We start from the raw sequence: 17,569 nt of genomic DNA on the forward strand, positions 1-17,569 counted from the left end.
GGGCTCGTTCACATGACCGTTGGTGTCCCGTGCCCGTGCTGTGAACCGCAAATTGCGGTCTGCAATGCATGGGAAACTTTCATGGGGCAGGCGCATGGGGATCGCAGACTCAGTCACTTGAATGGGTCTGCGATCCCTCCATTCCGCAAAAAGATAGAGCACCGGGAACGGGACACCAACGGTCGTGTGAACGAGCCCTTAGTATAGTCAGTATAGTTCATCAGGCAGTGACCACATCTATAACTATGTAGAAAAAATGGCACCGGCAGCATCTCACATCTTCCAATCTGTTTATTGCGACCCCCAGACAAGTAAAAACAGCAACGTTTCGGCTGAAACTCAGCCTTTGTCAAGCCTGTCAGGCTTGACAAAGGCTGAGTTTCAGCCGAAACGTTGCTGTTTTTACTTGTCTGGGGGTCGCAATAAACAGATTGGAAGATGTGAGATGCTGCCGGTGCCATTTTTTCTACATTTACTCTATGGCCTGTTGGATCAAGGGCCAGCGGTGAGGCTGTTGCATCCATTTACACATCAACGAAGGATTGTATAGTTCTGCTTCTATTTATATTTATTACACATCTATAACTATGACGCCGGAACAATAGCGGTCGGGTTAATACCGCACAGGTGGCCAGATTCCCCTCTACTGGAGTCAAGTATGGCAGAATCTTAAGAATACAGCTACAGGCCTGTAAATATGCAAACAAAATGATATGAGGATATTTACTCATGAGATCAAATAAATATTTCCCAGTAAGACAAATCCAGAAGACGACTTATGTCATTAAAATTCCTTCTTTATGCCAGCTGTAAAAGTGAAATCTATGCTTTATATAATCTGTCTATGCGCCGGGGGTATCTGTTCAATTATGAATATCCTTTATACACATAATTATACCCATTTATCCTCCAGCCATCTTTATAATACACACAGCTCCCAGCTGCTCTGTAATTTCTAGGGTGTGGAAAGCCCAGAATTACAAGTCTGCTTTCTCCTGCGGTGCGCTGGCCTCAAACAGCCGGTCTCCTATGGCACCCTGGTGTATACACCGCTCACCACAATGTCTTGAGCAAAATGTGTTTACTTTAATTACTGGCCTTAAATCATCCAGTATGTTACTTACTGGTACATCCCGGCCACGGCAGACACAAAGATATTTTACAGAAAACTAAATTAACTCTGTGCTGGTCACTGGATTTTGTACATCAGATGCCCCTCCGTGTCCTTTACCTGGGAGAACATGGGTGTGCGTCTTAAGCTGCATGCTGACAGGTAGCCATCTGGAGACTGGAGACAAAATGACAGAACACAAAGGTTACAATATAACACTACAAAAAAAACAGGAATGTCGTATTAGGGCAATTCTATTATTTTTAGGGTCCATTCACATAACCACATTTTCACTTTGCATCTGACCCGCATTTTTTGCTGATCGGATGTGAACCCATTCATTTCAATAGGTGCCGCAAAAGATTTGGACAGCACATGGCGTGTTGTCTGCATCCGTATGTCTGTTCCACGGCCACGCAAAAAATAAATAAATAACATGTCCTATTCTTGTCCATTTTGCAGACATGAATAGGGATTTGTTGCATAGTGCTGGACCTGCGAAAGGGGATAGTGCGGAATGTACACGGCCGGTATCCCTGTTTTGCAGATATGGTCATGTGAATGTCCCCTTAGGATGATTATATTCAGTTTCATCATCTACAGCCCAGGTGACCAGTTGATCGCATAGAGGGACTAATTTTAAAAAGAGAGTCTTCCCTGCTGAACAGTCTCTTTAAAGAGGTTACGCCACCATTAATTGTTAATCTGTCTATTAACATGCACGACCACCTACTGAGTTGGTTGCATGTGTTCAGGTCCATCAGCCACCAGCCATATCTACTGCTAGAAGATGTGATCCTTACAGTGAGAGAGGTGTAGCAGAAAGGAGACACCCCCTAAGCTGTGGTAAGGAGAGAGCTGTAGCAGAAAGGAGACACCCCCTAAGCTGTGGTAAGGAGAGAGGTGTAGCAGAAAGGAGACACCCCCTAAGCTGTGGTAAGGAGAGAGCTGTAGCAGAAAGGAGACACCCCCTAAGCTGTGGTAAGGAGAGAGCTGTAGCAGAAAGGAGACACCCCCTAAGCTGTGGTAAGGAGAGAGCTGTAGCAGAAAGGAGACACCCCCTAAGCTGTGGTAAGGAGAGAGCTGTAGGAGAAAGGAGACACCCCCTAAGCTGTGGTAAGGAGAGAGGTGTAGCAGAAAGGAGACACCCCCTAAGCTGTGGTAAGGAGAGAGCTGTAGCAGAAAGGAGACACCCCATGAGCTGTGGTAAGGAGAGAGCTGTAGCAGAAAGGAGACACCCCCTAAGCTGTGGTAAGGAGAGAGGTGTAGCAGAAAGGAGACACCCCCTAAGCTGTGGTAAGGAGAGAGGTGTAGCAGAAAGGAGACACCCCCTAAGCTGTGGTAAGGAGAGAGGTGTAGCAGAAAGGAGACACCCCATGAGCTGTGGTAAGGAGAGAGCTGTAGCAGAAAGGAGACACCCCCTAAGCTGTGGTAAGGAGAGAGGTGTAGCAGAAAGGAGACACCCCCTAAGCTGTGGTAAGGAGAGAGGTGTGGCAGAAAGGAGACACCCCATGAGCTGTGGTAAGGAAAGAGCTGTAGCAGAAAGGAGACACCCCCTAAGCTGTGGTAAGGAGAGAGGTGTAGCAGAAAGGAGACACCCCCTAAGCTGTGGTAAGGAGAGAGGTGTAGCAGAAAGGAGACACCCCATGAGCTGTGGTAAGGAGAGAGCTGTAGCAGAAAGGAGAAACCCCCTAAGCTGTGGTAAGGAGAGAGCTGTAGCAGAAAGGAGACACCCCCTAAGCTGTGGTAAGGAGAGAACTGTAGCAGAAAGGAGACACCCCATGAGCTGTGGTAAGGAGAGAGCTGTAGCAGAAAGGAGACACCCCCTAAGCTGTGATAGGTAAAGAGCTTCAGCAGAAAGGACATACCCCCTGAGCTGCCAGGCTTAGGCTACTTTCACACTTGCGTTCAGAGCGGATCCGTCTGCTGTCTGCACAGACGGATCCGCTCCTATAATGCAGATGTTTGGATCTGTTCTGAACGGATCCGTCTGCATTATAGTTTAGTAAAAATTCTAAGTGTGAAAGTAGCTTCAGACGGATCCGTCCAGACTTTACATTGAAAGTCAATGGGGGACGGATCCATTTGAAAATTTAGCCATATGGTGTCATCTTCAAACGGATCCGTCCCCATTGACTTACATTGTAAGTCTGGACGGATCCGTTTGCCTCCGCACGGCCAGGCGGACACCCGAACGCTACAAGCAGCGTTCGGGTGTCTGCCTGCTGAGCGGAGGCTGAACGCTGGCAGACTGATGCATTCTCAGCGGATCCGCGTCCACTCAGAATGTATTGGGGCTGGACGGATGCGTTCGGGGCCGCTTGTGAGCCCCTTCAAACGGAACTCACAAGCGGAGCCCCGAACGCTAGTGTGAAAGTAGCCTAAACAAAATCTAGCTAAGCAATTGAGGTAATGAATGGAGGGAGCTGTGGATCCATGTGAGGTACAGAGCGGGTTCTAGTTTTGTTAGAAAGAGAAGTAATGCAATATATTATGTCCGATTTTCATTTTCATGGAATAAACTATTTGATTCTAACCAGTTAATATAATCCCGCTGTGGCTTGTACGGCCAAGTGGTACTCTGCCTGGGCGCACTTTAAATGTTACTCATATGATGATACAAGCTGGAAGATTTTATTCACCATGGATACTGGTACATTTCTGTAAAACCCGATATAGTATGGTTATTTGCAATGTAGAGAAGTTTTGTTTTAACAGTAAGTCCTGAGAGCTCATAAACATTCATTTAAGATAAATTCAGTCATACGGAAACAGAGTGGTTTGCAGTGGAAAACCTGTTGGCTGCTGAAGAAAAACATCTGTACATTTTTAATAAAGACCTAATGGAAAAAATTGTTTTAGCCCAAAATAAGTACAAAGCAATAATAATCCATTCAAAAGTGTGTCCATATTCTCTAAAGGTTTTATTTAAAAAAATATATAAGTGCCTATACCCACCATCTAATCCCCCACTCCGGTCCATCCCACTGGGCTTTGTTTCATTAGCTACAGCGGTGATGTGCCCCACGTCAGCACCGCAGCCAATCACTGGCCTCGACGGTACAAAGCATTAGACCGCTGAGGCTAGTGATTGGCTACCGTGGTGATGTGGGGTAAACGGCACCTCATATGTGGGAAGGACCAGCGCTGTGGCTCCGACAAAACAGTGGGGCATTAACAGGTGAGTAAACCTTCTTTTTCATTGCATATTTAGTGGCTTTTTAGCTGCCGTTTATATATAAAAAAATAAAAAAAATTAAAAAAAAATCTGATAACCCCTGTAGAAGATATGCAGGAAATTACAAAAGAAAAATGTATTGTAAATTAAACCCCATGTATTAGCAATGTACTGTGATTTGTAGCAGTTCTAAGAAGCGGAATGTAAAAAAACTACAACAAATCTGCCGTGTATGAACAGGAGCTTACATGTTGTGTCCATACACAGATGTTTTGTAATGTTTAAAAAAAATCTTATGTTTTCTTGATTTTCAGATCATTAGTAAGAAAAGCAAAAACAAAAAAAAACCACTATACACACAGAGATGGGCAAAACAAATCTGTTCTAAGGTTATTCCCATCAGTGTCGGACTGGGGTACCTAGGGCCCACCAGTAAAATTTATTTTAGAGGCCCACCATACGGATACAATCTAACAAGTTTATTTTTTTTTATGAACATAGGCTGGTTGAGGTGCTGTACATTGAATATATCTATGTAGTACACTAAATCTAATGTGTTATGTGCCACTTGTGCAGGGGGTGGGAGACTAGGGGCCCACCTTGCTCAGGGGCCCACCGGGGGATTCCCCTGTACCCCTGTGGGCCAGTCCGAGCCGGATTCCTATTACAGACCTTCTGGCAAGTATTACACTAAGATTTTATTACACACAGAAGTTATAGGGCCCCTTGACATGCGCCAATGATCGGGGCAATTATTGGGAAGGAGTGTACCTAGGAATGCTCGTTCCTGATACCTGCCCTGTGTAAAGGTGTCAGTAATCACCCAAAAAATAAGCAAAAGCTTGTTTATCGGGTGAAAGCATCGCTTATGCAGTCACCTAAAGAGCCGTTTATACAGGTCAATACAGCAGGTAATTATCAGGAACAATCCATTCATTCCCGATCATTGCCCGCTCCTAAAAGGTGGTAAGAGTTGCATTTACGTGCCGCAATCACCTCTGCTATATGGGACAAGGGATTGTTGCTGCAATCGCTCATCTCCATAGAGTATCTATTGTTAGCACAATGCTTTCACCTGATGAACAAGCAATTGCTTGTTCATCAGGTGATTAGTGGCACCTTTACAAAAGGCAATTATTGGAAATTAGCATTCCTAATAATGCTCCTTCCGGCACCCCCATACAGCTGGGGTGATTGTAGCATGTAAATGCAGCTCTCACCTCCTCTGATGATCGCTGTTTAGACACCACGTGGAACGATATTTGGAGTGCCTGCACAAATGACAGGATCACCCGATGAACAAGTGATTTGCTCGTTCATCGGGTGATCGGCAGCACACTTAGGGTACTTTCACACTTGCGTTTTTCCTTTTCCGGCATAGAGTTCCATCCTAAGGGCTCAATACCGGAAAAGAACTAATCAGTTTTATCCTCATGCATTCTGAATGGAGAGCATTCTGTTCAGGATGCATCAGGATGTCTTCAGTTCAGTCTTTTTGACTGATCAGGCAAAAGATAAAACCGCAGCATGCTACGGTTTTATCTCCGGCGAAAAAAACTGAAGACTTGCCTGAATGCCGGATCCGGCATTTTTTTTCCATAGGAATGTATTAGTGCCGGATCCGTCCTTCCGGTCTGCACATGGGCAGACCGGTGAAAACGTGAAAAAAAATCTAAACGGATCCGTTTGTCCATATGACAAACGGACAGACGTATCCGTTCTTGCAATGCATTTGTAAGAAGGATCAGGATCCTGATCAGTCTTAAAATGCAATCAGTTAACATACGTTTTGCCTGCCGGATTCCTCTGCCGCAAGTGTGAAAGTAGCCTTAGATGACCAGATTATTGGGAACAAGCAAGAAATGTTTACAAAAGAGTATAATAGCATCAATATTACAGAAAATGCACATCTGCCATTAGAAGCAACATCTATAGCACAAAGAAATGTTCTTCATTATCAATATAAAACACCCATAAGTCAATAAATACATGTACACAAATATATCATAAAGTTAGCATGCGATATGACCGAGCACGCACCTATTATGAGCAGAATTGGAAGCATGCTGCTGCTCAGCTTGTAGCCTTCCAGTGGTCCACTATAGAAATGGCAGAGACTTACTCAAACAAGCTGTGTGTTTTTCCTGTCTGGCGGAGCACCTCCTCAAGGGGGACAGGACGGCCTTTCACAGTTCTGCATACCTAGCAGTTGATTCAATTCCTTGCTTACGGAAAAAGACAGACTTGGACCACAGAAAGAAAGGCTGTCTTGTTCTCCAAAAAACTAACATTAACTTGAACATTTGCAAGTGAGGTTTTGTGGTCTTCACTGCCAACATGCTCAATGTTCTCCAGGCCTTACCCCAACATTTAGTTTGAACGCTAAAAAGGAACTTTGCATAATTGTCATTCTGTTGTTCTTGCTGCCGTATATTTTTTCCCCCCCTTACACGCATCTCTGTATGGTAGACATAATGGTCGAAACAATGGAAACCGCAGCTCAGTGATTCCAAACGTAAAATGTTGCAGTTTGAGAGAAGGAATCCTCCGAGTATTGTTTTGGCAATGTGATGTTCACCAGGATTTCAGAAGAGAAGGATTTAGGGGTTCTGATTTCTGACAGACAGTTTGTGAGCAGAAGCAAAGAGATGCCAATGATCGGCTACATAGCTAGAAGTAAAAGCCATAGAAATGGGGAGATAGTGATCCCACGGTGTACAGCACTGGTGAGACCACATCTGGAGCACTATGTTCAGTTCTGGAGACCTCATCTACAAAAAGGTAGCATAGACATGCCCAGATATGGCTTGAAAAATGGTGGAAGTTTAAAACTTGCGTTCTGGGCGGATCCGTCATGGATCTGCAAAAATGGATTCATTACAATAATACCACTGCATGCATCAGTCATGAACGGATCCGTTTGTATAATCTGTAACCTAGCCAAGACGGATTCGTCATGAACTCCATTGAAAGTCAATGGGAGAAGAATCAGTTTTCTATTGTGCCAGATTGTGTCAGAGAAAACGGATCCGTCACCATTGACTTACATTGTGTGTCAGAACGGATCGGTTTGGCTCAGTTTTGTCAGACGCTGCAGGCAGTGTTTTGGTGTCCGCCTCCAGAGCGGAATGGAGATGGAACGGAGGCAAACTGATGCATTCTGAGCGGATCCTTTTCCATTCAGAATGCACTAAGGCAAAACTGATCCGTTTTGGACCGCTTGTGAGAGGCCATGACGGATCTCACAAACGGAAAGCCAAAACGAGAGTGTAAAAGTTGCCTTAAAAGGCATACTTCTCCAACACTTCCAAAGTGTCCGACAGGCTCAGAAAAAAGGGAGAACTCCCAAACTACTGTCAGAGTTGACAAATCACCAGGGCAACACATGAAAGGCTGATTTCTCCTAGAACGTAGTCCTCCATGAACTTCATCTGTATGTGGCGCCAGGATGCGGTGTCATCAGGCTCTGCCATGGTGCCCAAACGTGGAGTAAAGGGAAGTGATGTATCACAGAAAGGGGAGAGGCCTATGAGAAAGAGGATGCAGTATGCTGAAATGGGCATAGCAACACCTGGAAAGAAAACTCCACCTATTACTCAGGTATCTTCTGGCCTTCTTGAGGACTCCTCTCCAGTCAGTTCCCAGTAACACAATGAGGATGTCCTGTTTGCAATGATTTTTATCTTCCTGTGGATGGCGTTCTTGCACTTAAAATAAGTCATTTAGGTAGTCTCCACTACCCCAGCGCCATTGTACAACGTTCCCAAAATGTTTGATGATACCACAGGGGCAGTTTCTACGACCCTCCAAGACAATAGGTATCCATTCCACTCACAGCTCTGCTCTCCACTGGCAAAAAGACAGTTTCAATGGCTTTCACAGGGTGTAAATCAAAGGCAAGCCAAACCATCTTGTTAATAACTAAATTGCACTAGGAACAGGTTGTTCATAGTCCAGTAACGGAGTCGTAAATGTATAGGCTCCATTTCTGATATTATTATGAACAGTGTCCATGTTGGCTTCCAACAGATGGACCATGTGGTCTTTTTCTGCCCTCATTTTCAGTTTCTATGTAAAACATTTACACAATATATGTTGTCTCCTTTCTGAAGTTACATTAGATGATTAAACAGAGAAGTTTCTGTATATGTATTTTACCAAAAATCCCATGAGAATGTCAAGTACTATCTCCGGAATTCCCACAGAAATGAATGGAGAGGCGGCACGCATGCCCAACTGGCCGATCCGTTCATTTCCGGGTGCTGCAGGGGGTACGGGGCCACCGTTCCATGAGGTCGGGTTCCTACTGCTGATCTGTGCGTGTCCTACCGATCTAATAGTTATCACCTATCCTGTGGATACCCCTTTAAAGGGGTTTTCCAGTTTTCAACATCCTTTAAAATAAACGCAAAATACAAATGTGATAGCACTCTGCAACCAGCATTCTGCCCTGCCTCTATGCTGCCCTGCCTCTATGCTGGATAAGGCATTGGTGTACATTTTGGCCAAAGCGTAATAAGCCACTCACCACGTCAAGGTCGCCTCTATGGAGTGGTCCCTAACACTAACTAAAACATCCTTTAAAATAACCATGCTGTAATGCTGTATTTTTTTTATACCTTATTTTGAATGCTATCTTCTATTCTGGGCTGTGGCCACATGACCATATCCATGCCGCTCTTTCCTTTTTCCTGATGTTATGTCCATGAGTGTCAAATCTACCACAAGAGCAGAGATGAGGAGTCTGTATATTTAAAGAGGACCTTTCACCTGAAAATGCAAGTTAAGCTAAAGATATACCCTTACTTGCCGGCCCCCGGTGGTGCTTATTCAGTTGTTCATTTTGCACTCAGTGCCCCCCCGCAATATTTCCCGCCTTCTATGCTAATGAGCCATTCGGCTCAACTGGGCGGGCCTGCAAAAGTTCTCCCGGGCGTGTCTTTCTTCTCCCTGGCACGGAGCGCATACAAATCAGCGCGCTCTGCTCTTAGCCAGTGAGAAGAAGCTCCAGTTCTCGCGAGATTCTCGTGGCTCAGGATGGATGAAATCGCTCCAGTTCTCACGAATCTCGCGAGAACTGGAGCTTCTTCTCCCTGGCTAAGAGCATAGCACGCTGCCAGGGAGAAGAAAGACAGAACTTTTGCAGGCCCGCCCAGTTGAGCCGAATGGCTCATTAGCATAGAAGGCGGGAAATATTGCGGGGGGCACCAAGGACAAACGGGGGCACTGAGTGAAAAATGAACAACTGAATAAGCACCACCGGGGGCCGGCAAGTAAGGGTATATCTTTAGTTTAACTTGCATTTTCAGGTGAAAGGTCCTCTTTAACTAGCTGAGTGGGAGGAGCTATAAACTAGATGGGCATTAGGCGTGGCGCTGGAGGTGTGGCAGAGAAAGGAGAAGTGCATCATGGGATTGGATGGATACAACAACAGAAAGTGCTACCTACAAGGTGTGAACAAACCAGGGGGATTAATTTACATGGTGAAAATGGGTCAGGGGGGTCCTAATGGAAAAAAAACAAAACATGAGCATACGGTATCTGTTAAACCATAGTTATCCCAGAAATCCCGATCTATATTCAATAGACAGCCTCCTAGACTCCCAAATTTACACATTTAGAAACAATTTGTTAGCCAAACTATCCCATACGAATACATAGTGGGTCATTTATGACCGGATATACGGCACTTTTGTGGCATGTATCTGGCGCAGATTCTGTTGCACACCAAGATGCGGTAGGATCTGCGACTTCTTCCCCACTCACGACAGGTCTCAAAAAGTGGGCGTGGCGTTGTGGGGAAGGGGGAGGGGCGGCAGGCCCGCCTCATTCATCATTTTCTATGCCTGGTTTAGGCATAGAAAATGGTCTAAATGTAAGACAGCAAGTAAGCTGTCTTACATTTAGAATCGGCGCTGGATATACTGAAGTTATGAAGGGGCCAGCGCCTCTACATAACTCAAGCGAATAAACCGCCAGCTATAGGGCTTATTAAGACCGGCATCTAAAATGCTGGTCTTAATAACCCAATTGTGATTCCTGTGACACAGGTTTTCACTGTCCCTTGACATTACTCCTTTTCTACTACTTTGGTTGATTCCAAGTAGCTCTCTCCTTGAGTGCTGCATCGTCCGATAGCTTGTAGTCTATAAGGTAAAGGTTTTACTGATATATAATACACTGAGCAAAAATATAAACGCAACACTTTCGGTTTTGCTCCCATTTTGCATGAGCTGAACTCAAAGATCTGAAACATTTTCTACATACACAAAAGACCCATTACTCTCAAATATTGTTCACAAATCTGTCTAAATCTGTGTTAGTGAGCACTGCTCCTTTGCCGAGATAATCCATCCCACCTCACAGGTGTGGCATATCAAGGTGCTGATTAGCCAGCATGAATATTGCACAGGTGTGCCTTAGACTGCCCACAATAAAAGGCCACACTGAAATGTGCAGTTTGATCATACAGCACAATGCCACCGTTGTCGCAACGTTTGAGGGAGCGTGCAGTTGGCATGCTTACTGCAGGAATGTCTACCAGAGCTGTTGCCCGTGCAATAAATGTTCATTTCTCTACCATAAGCCATCTCCAGAGAATTTGGCAGTACACCCAACCGGCCTCACAACCGCAGATCACGTGTAACCAGCCCAGGACCTCCACATCCAGCATGTTCACCTCCATGATCGTCTAACACCAGCCACCCAGACAGCTGCAGCAACAATCGGTTTGCATAATCAAAGTATTTCTGCACACACTGTCAGAAACCGTCTCAGGGAAGCTCATCTGCATGCTCGTCGTCCTCATCGGGGTCTGGACCTGACTGCAGTTCGAATGGGCAAATGCTCACATTCGAGTGTGAGCGGTTTGCTGAAGTCCACATCGTGGATCGAGTGGCCCATAGTGGAGGTGGGGTTATGGTATCGGCAGGCGTATGTTATGGACAACTAACACAGGTGCATTTTATTGATGGCATTTTGAATGCACATAGATACCGTGAAGAGACCCTGAGGCCCAATGTTGTGCCATTCATCCACGACCATCACCTCATGTTGCAGCATGATAATGCACGGCCCCATATTGCAAGGATCTGTACACAATTCCTGGAAGCTGAAAACCTTCCAGTTCTTGCATGGCCAGCATACTCACCGGACATGTCCCCCATTGAGCATGTTTGGGATGCTCTGGATCAGCGTATACATCAGCGTGTTCCAGTTACTGCCAATATTCTGCAACTTCGCACAGATATTGAAGAGGAGTGGACCAACATTCCACAGGCCACAATCAACATCCTGATCAATTCTATGTGACGGAAATGGTGGCCACACCAGATACTGACTGGTTTTCTGACCCCCCCCCCCCCCCAGTAAGGCAAAACTGTGCACATTTCAGAGTGGGCTTATATTGTGGTCAGTCTAAGGCACACCTGTGCAATATTCATGCTGTCTAATCAGCACCTTGATATGCCAGGTGGGATGGATTATCTCGCAAAGGAGAAGTGCTCACTAACACAGATTTGTGAACAATATTTGAGAGTAATGGGTCTTTTGTGTATGCAGAAAATGTTTCAGATCTTTGAGTTCAGCTCATGCAAAATGGGAGCAAAAGCGAAATGTATGATCTAGGAGTAAAAATTTTTTTTTTTTTAAAAACACAATCAATCATAAAAAATTCAAATCACCCCCTCCCCCAGATTTTCCCTTTAACCATCACTTCTGTGCCAAAGCTTTGTGAATCATTGGAGTCCATGGATTTGGCAGCTGTCTATTATACAGCTGTGCCGATCTGGCCTTCCAGACTAAGTTCTAAGCGGGAACTGTGAGATGACAGATGGGTTATATGTGCGGAGCTGCAAAGCTCTGAGCTATAAACAAGAGATCTACATTCGGTATTTGATTTTCTCAGACTTAATATGTATGAAGAACGCTGTGAAAACAAAAAGTCACAAGAGAGGAGATTCACACACAATATTAGTCCCACACAGGATCTCAATGTTAAATTCCTCCTTGAAGCAATCTATGCCAAGTTTTTATGTACAATTCCCTTGTGATATTCAAATCTAGGAAATCACTGCATGACTTATAATAAAGTGCCCCCGGGGCCACCAAAACAATGTGAGGGCTAATTACCATTTTATGCACTGCTGGGCTGAGGAGATCAGAACCCTGATGCCGATGCAATGATGTGAGCAGGAGTCTCAAGTAGACGGGGGTGCTGCTTTTGATGTATTGATCACCTCGTAGGAATTCAAGCATTTACAAGCAGCAATCATCAGCAATACGATACAGTTTTAAGCCTCATGCACACAACTGTGGGGCTGCCGTGCCCTTGTTGCGGGACCGCATCACAGTGCAGACCCATTGACTTCAATGGGTCCATGATTCGCAAGATGCGGCGAAAGATAGGACATGCCCTATTTTTTGGCAATGCAGAAGGTATGGACTTGAAAGCCCATGGAAGAGCTTCTGTGTGTTTCAGTGGGCTTCTGGGTCCGTGCATCCACGCCGCAAAAAATTCAGGATTAATTACCGGTAATCGTTTTTCCTTGAGCCCATGACAGCACCCTTGAGAGCGACCGCCTCCATCCAGGACAGGAAACAGGAAATTTCGTGGAGAGCTCTTAAGGAGGGGCTCTGCCCCTGTAGCACCAGTTAATTGCGAGAACTTGTCCTAAACACACTTTTTTTTGGGGACTTTGCATCCCTTTTATTTATTAAATTTTTATATATATTTTTATATATATCCAAAAGATGGCAGGGCAGCACTCCTCACTTCAAGTGATGCAAATGATTCAGGTGCCAGCGTTTTCCCCTGGGTCCTGGGGTCCAAACACAATCCAAATAAATGTAACGCAGAACTCCTTGGATAAAAAGTGAAAAAATACAAAATGTATTCAACACATGTTGATACAGGCAATGTTTCAGCTCTCTCACACAGGGTCGGCCTTTGGGGTGTGCGGGCTGTGCGGCCGCACAGGGCGCCATAGTAACAGGGGCGCTGGGCGGCCGACAGCTCGCAATGTAATCTGCGGCAGGCGAGGCTGTACTTGTGTTCTCCCTCGGGGCGCCCCCTCCATCTCCCCCTCCCCTGTCTGACCTGCCTGCTGCCAATAAGAAGAGAGACAGGAGGAGGAGGAGGGGAGGGGAGGGGCTGTGGCCACTGCGCCACCAATGAAGAAAACTGACCTGTAATACAAATACAGGAGGCGGGTGCCGGAATCAAATAGCCGGCACCCGACCTCTGTGACAGGGAGCTGCGATCAGCTGCAGTTGAGTTAACCCTTCAGGTGCGGTACCTGAGGGGTTAACTGCCGCTGATCGCAGCTCCCTGTCATAGAGGTCGGGTGCCGGCTATTTGATTCCGGCACCCGCCTCCTGTATTTGTATAAGAAACGTTGGTGGCACAGTGCGCCCCCCCCAAACACCCCAGTATAAGAAACATAATTGGTGGCTCAGTGCGCCCCCCCCCTAGTATAAGAAACGTTGGTGGCACAGTGCGCCCCCCCCCCAGTATAAGAAACATTGGTGGCGCAGTGCGCCCCCCCCCCCTAGTATAAGAAACGTTGGTGGCACAGTGCGCGCCCCCCCAGTATAAGAAACATTGGTGGCTCAGTGGGAAGTGCCAATGAGGGTTAAAAAATAATTTAAAAAAATTAACTCACCTCCTCCAGTTGATCGCGTAGCTGCCGGTCTTTCTTCAGGACCTGTGGTGACGTCACTGAGCTCATCACATGACCCATTACCATGGTGATGGATCATGTGATGGATCATGTGATGAGCACAGTGATGTCACCACAGGTCCTTTGACAGGTCATGAAGAAAGAACAGAAGACGATCAATTGGAGGAGGTGAGTTAATTATTTTTTTATTTTTTAACCCTCATTGGCACTGCCCACTGTGCCACCAATGTTTATTATATTGAGGGGGGGCGCACTGTGCTACCAATGTTTATTATATTGAGGGGGGGCGCACTGCGCCACCAATGTTTATTATATTGGGGGGGCCCACTGCGCCACCAATGTTTATTATATTGAGGGGGGGCGCACTGCGCCACCAATGTTTATTATATTGAGGGGGGCGCACTGCGCCAATGTTTATTATACTGGAGTGTTGGGGGGGCGCACTGCACCACCAATGTTTATTATACTGGGGTGTTGGGGGGGCGCACTGCGCCACCAATGTTTATTATATTGAGGGGGGCGCACTGCGCAAATGTTTATTATACTGGGGTGTTGGGGGGGTGCACTGCGCCACCAATGTTTATTATATTGAGGGGGGGCGCACTGCGCAAATGTTTATTATACTGGGGTGTTGGGGGGGCGCACTGCGACACCAATGTTTATTATACTGGGGTGTTGGGGGGCGCACTGCGCCACCAATGTTTATTATACTGGGGTGTTGGGGGGCGCACTGCGCCACCAATGTTTATTATACTGGGGTGTTGGGGGGGGGCGCACTGTGCCACCAATATTTATTATATTGGGGGGGCGCACTGCGCACAACGATGGGTTAGGGAAATTTCACAGCAGAGTGCGCATGCGCTGGGAGCCTTGCCGGCGGTTAGGGTAGGGAAAAATGATGGGCCAGTGCACAGGTGCGGTGATCGGATGGATGTTCTCAGCAGGACGCCGGCCGACACTGCGCATGCGCTGGGAGCCTCACCAGCGGTTAGGGTAGGGAAAAAGCACTGGCCCGTACGTAATTTTTCCCTTCCCTAACCGCTGGTGAGGCTCCCGGTGCATGCGCAGTGTCGGCCGGTGTTCAGCTGAGAACATCCATCCGATCACTGCACCTGCGCACTGGCCCATAGTTTTTCCCTACCCTAACCGCCGGCGAGACTCCTGGCGCATGCGCACTCTGCTGTGAAACTTCCCTAACCTGACGTTGTGCGCCTGCGCGGCGCTGCACACCTCCTCACGTCATGTCCGGTGCGACCGGAAGTGACGAGGGTAGGGGAATCTCAGGAAGTAGGGAAGTATAACATTACACCGGCCTTTGGGGTGTGTGGGCTGGTAACTACTTGGTTGGATAGTCAGCCAGCCTATGCCATGATGCCAGCAACAAGCAGTGTTTTTTTTTTTTTTTTCGGGGGGGGGGGGGGCGCCACAAGGTTAGCTCGCACAGGGCGCCTGGACACCTAAGGCCGGCCCTGCTCTCACAGAGCCATTATCAAGCCAAACTTGGCTTGATAATGGCTCTGTGAGAGAGCTGAAACGTTGCCTGTATCAACATGTGTTGAATACATTTTGTATTTTTTTACTTTTTATCTAAGGAGTGATGCGTTACATTTATTTGGATTATATATATATACACTCACCTAAAGAATTATTAGGAACACCATACTAATACGGTGTTGGACCCCCTTTTGCCTTCAGAACTGCCTTAATTCTACGTGGCATTGATTCAACAAGGTGCTGATAGCATTCTTTAGAAATGTTGGCCCATATTGATAGGATAGCATCTTGCAGTTGATGGAGATTTGAGGGATGCAGATCCAGGGCACGAAGCTCCCGTTCCACCACATCCCAAAGATGCTCTATTGGGTTGAGATCTGGTGACTGTGGGGGCCATTTTAGTACAGTGAACTCATTGTCATGTTCAAGAAACCAATTTGAAATGATTCGAGCTTTGTGACATGGTGCATTATCCTGCTGGAAGTAGCCATCAGAGGATGGATACATGTTCTCATTCTGTTTACGCCAAATTCGGACTCTACCATTTGAATGTCTTAACAAAAATCGAGACTCATCAGACCAGGCAACATTTTTCCAGTCTTCAACAGTCCAATTTTTGTCAGCTCGTGCAAATTGTAGCCTCCTATTTGTAGTGGAGATGAGTGGTACCCGGTGGGGTCTTCTGCTGTTGTAGCCCATCCGCCTCAAGGTTGTGCGTGTTGTGGCTTCACAAATGTTTTGCTGCATACCTCGGTTGTAACGAGTGGTTATTTCAGTCAACGTTGCTCTTCTATCAGCTTGAATCAGTCGGCCCATTCTCCTCTGACCTCTGTTTTTCCATTTTCACACCATTCTTAGTAAACCCTAGAAATGGTTGTGCGTGAAAATCCCAGTAACTGAGCAGATTGTGAAATACTCAGACCGGCCCGTCTGGCACCAACAACCATGCCACGCTCAAAATTGCTTAAATCACCTTTCTTTCCCATTCTGACATTCAGTTTGGAGTTCAGGAGATTGTCTTGACCAGGACCACCCCCCTAAATGCATTGAAGCAACTGCCATGTGATTGGTTGACTAGATAATTGCATTAATGAGAAATAGAACAGGTGTTCCTAATAATTCTTTAGGTGAGTGTGTATATTTACATAAGTATTTCATGCATATGAAACTGAAACATAGGGTGGGTGCTGTCATGGGCTCATGGAAAAACGATTACCGGTAAGTAATCCTGAATTTCCCCTACGCCCATGACAGCACCCTTGAGAGACGCCTAGAATAGAACTAGCTTAGCGGGGGACTACCACTTGTAACACTTTCCTCCCGAAGGAGAGACCATTAAGTGACGAAAAAAATTACATGGAGACTTCCATGTAGCTGCCCTACAAATTTGCTCTAAAGATGCATTGGCCCTTTCTGCCCATGAAGTAGAAATGGATCTGATTGAATGAGCACCGAAACCCAAGGTGGAAGTTTCGCCCGCTGAGGAATAGGCCAAAAAGATAGCCCCCACTATCCATCTGGCTAGGGTTCTAGATAAAACCTTATTACCCCTGTGTTTTGCCCCAAAATGCACAAAAAGCCTAGAAGATTTCCTCCACTGACTAGTGACATTCAGATAATGAAACCGGCATCTTTTAACGTCTAGACCATGGGTGTCAAACATGCGGCCCGCGGGCCGCATGCGGCCCGGCAGTCTAGTATCTCTGAACATGAGCGCGCTGCTATCGGCGCGCTCATGTTCTCTCAGCAGCACGGGGAGAAGGAAGCTGTCCTCCCTCCCCCCTGTGCTGCTGCCGCTGCCACCAATGAGAAGAGAGGGGGGGAGGAGGGGCGGGCGCACTGCGCCACCAATGAGGAGAGAGGGGCGGAGGAGGGGCGGGCGCACTGAGCCACCAATGATAGGACTATTCCCATTTCCCACACAGAGCGGCGCCCAGCGATGTCTCAGCACTCACCATTAGTCCTGGGCGCCGCTCCGTTCGCCCGCAGTGCCCCATTACTGTCTCCACTCCTGCTCCACATGCTGCTGATTACTATCGGAGCGATGGGAGGAGACATCAGCTTCACTAGTGGGCGTTCCTTCTCCCTGCGCTGCGATTGGACAGC

At 46.6% G+C, this 17,569-nt stretch overlaps 1 protein-coding gene across 1 annotated transcript in view; it reads right to left on the reverse strand.

Moving 5' to 3' along the window:
• Positions 1-17,569, reverse strand: part of PXYLP1 (2-phosphoxylose phosphatase 1) — a 114,108-nt gene that overhangs the window by 20,710 nt on the left and 75,829 nt on the right. The window contains exon 3 of the mRNA XM_040428016.1: positions 1,232-1,288. Coding sequence (XP_040283950.1) covers positions 1,232-1,288 — 57 coding nt within the window. The remainder of the gene's footprint in view (positions 1-1,231; positions 1,289-17,569) is intronic.

This window comes from Bufo bufo, chromosome 4 (assembly GCF_905171765.1).
Source record: "Bufo bufo chromosome 4, aBufBuf1.1, whole genome shotgun sequence".
Classification (NCBI taxonomy): Eukaryota; Metazoa; Chordata; class Amphibia; order Anura; family Bufonidae; genus Bufo; species Bufo bufo.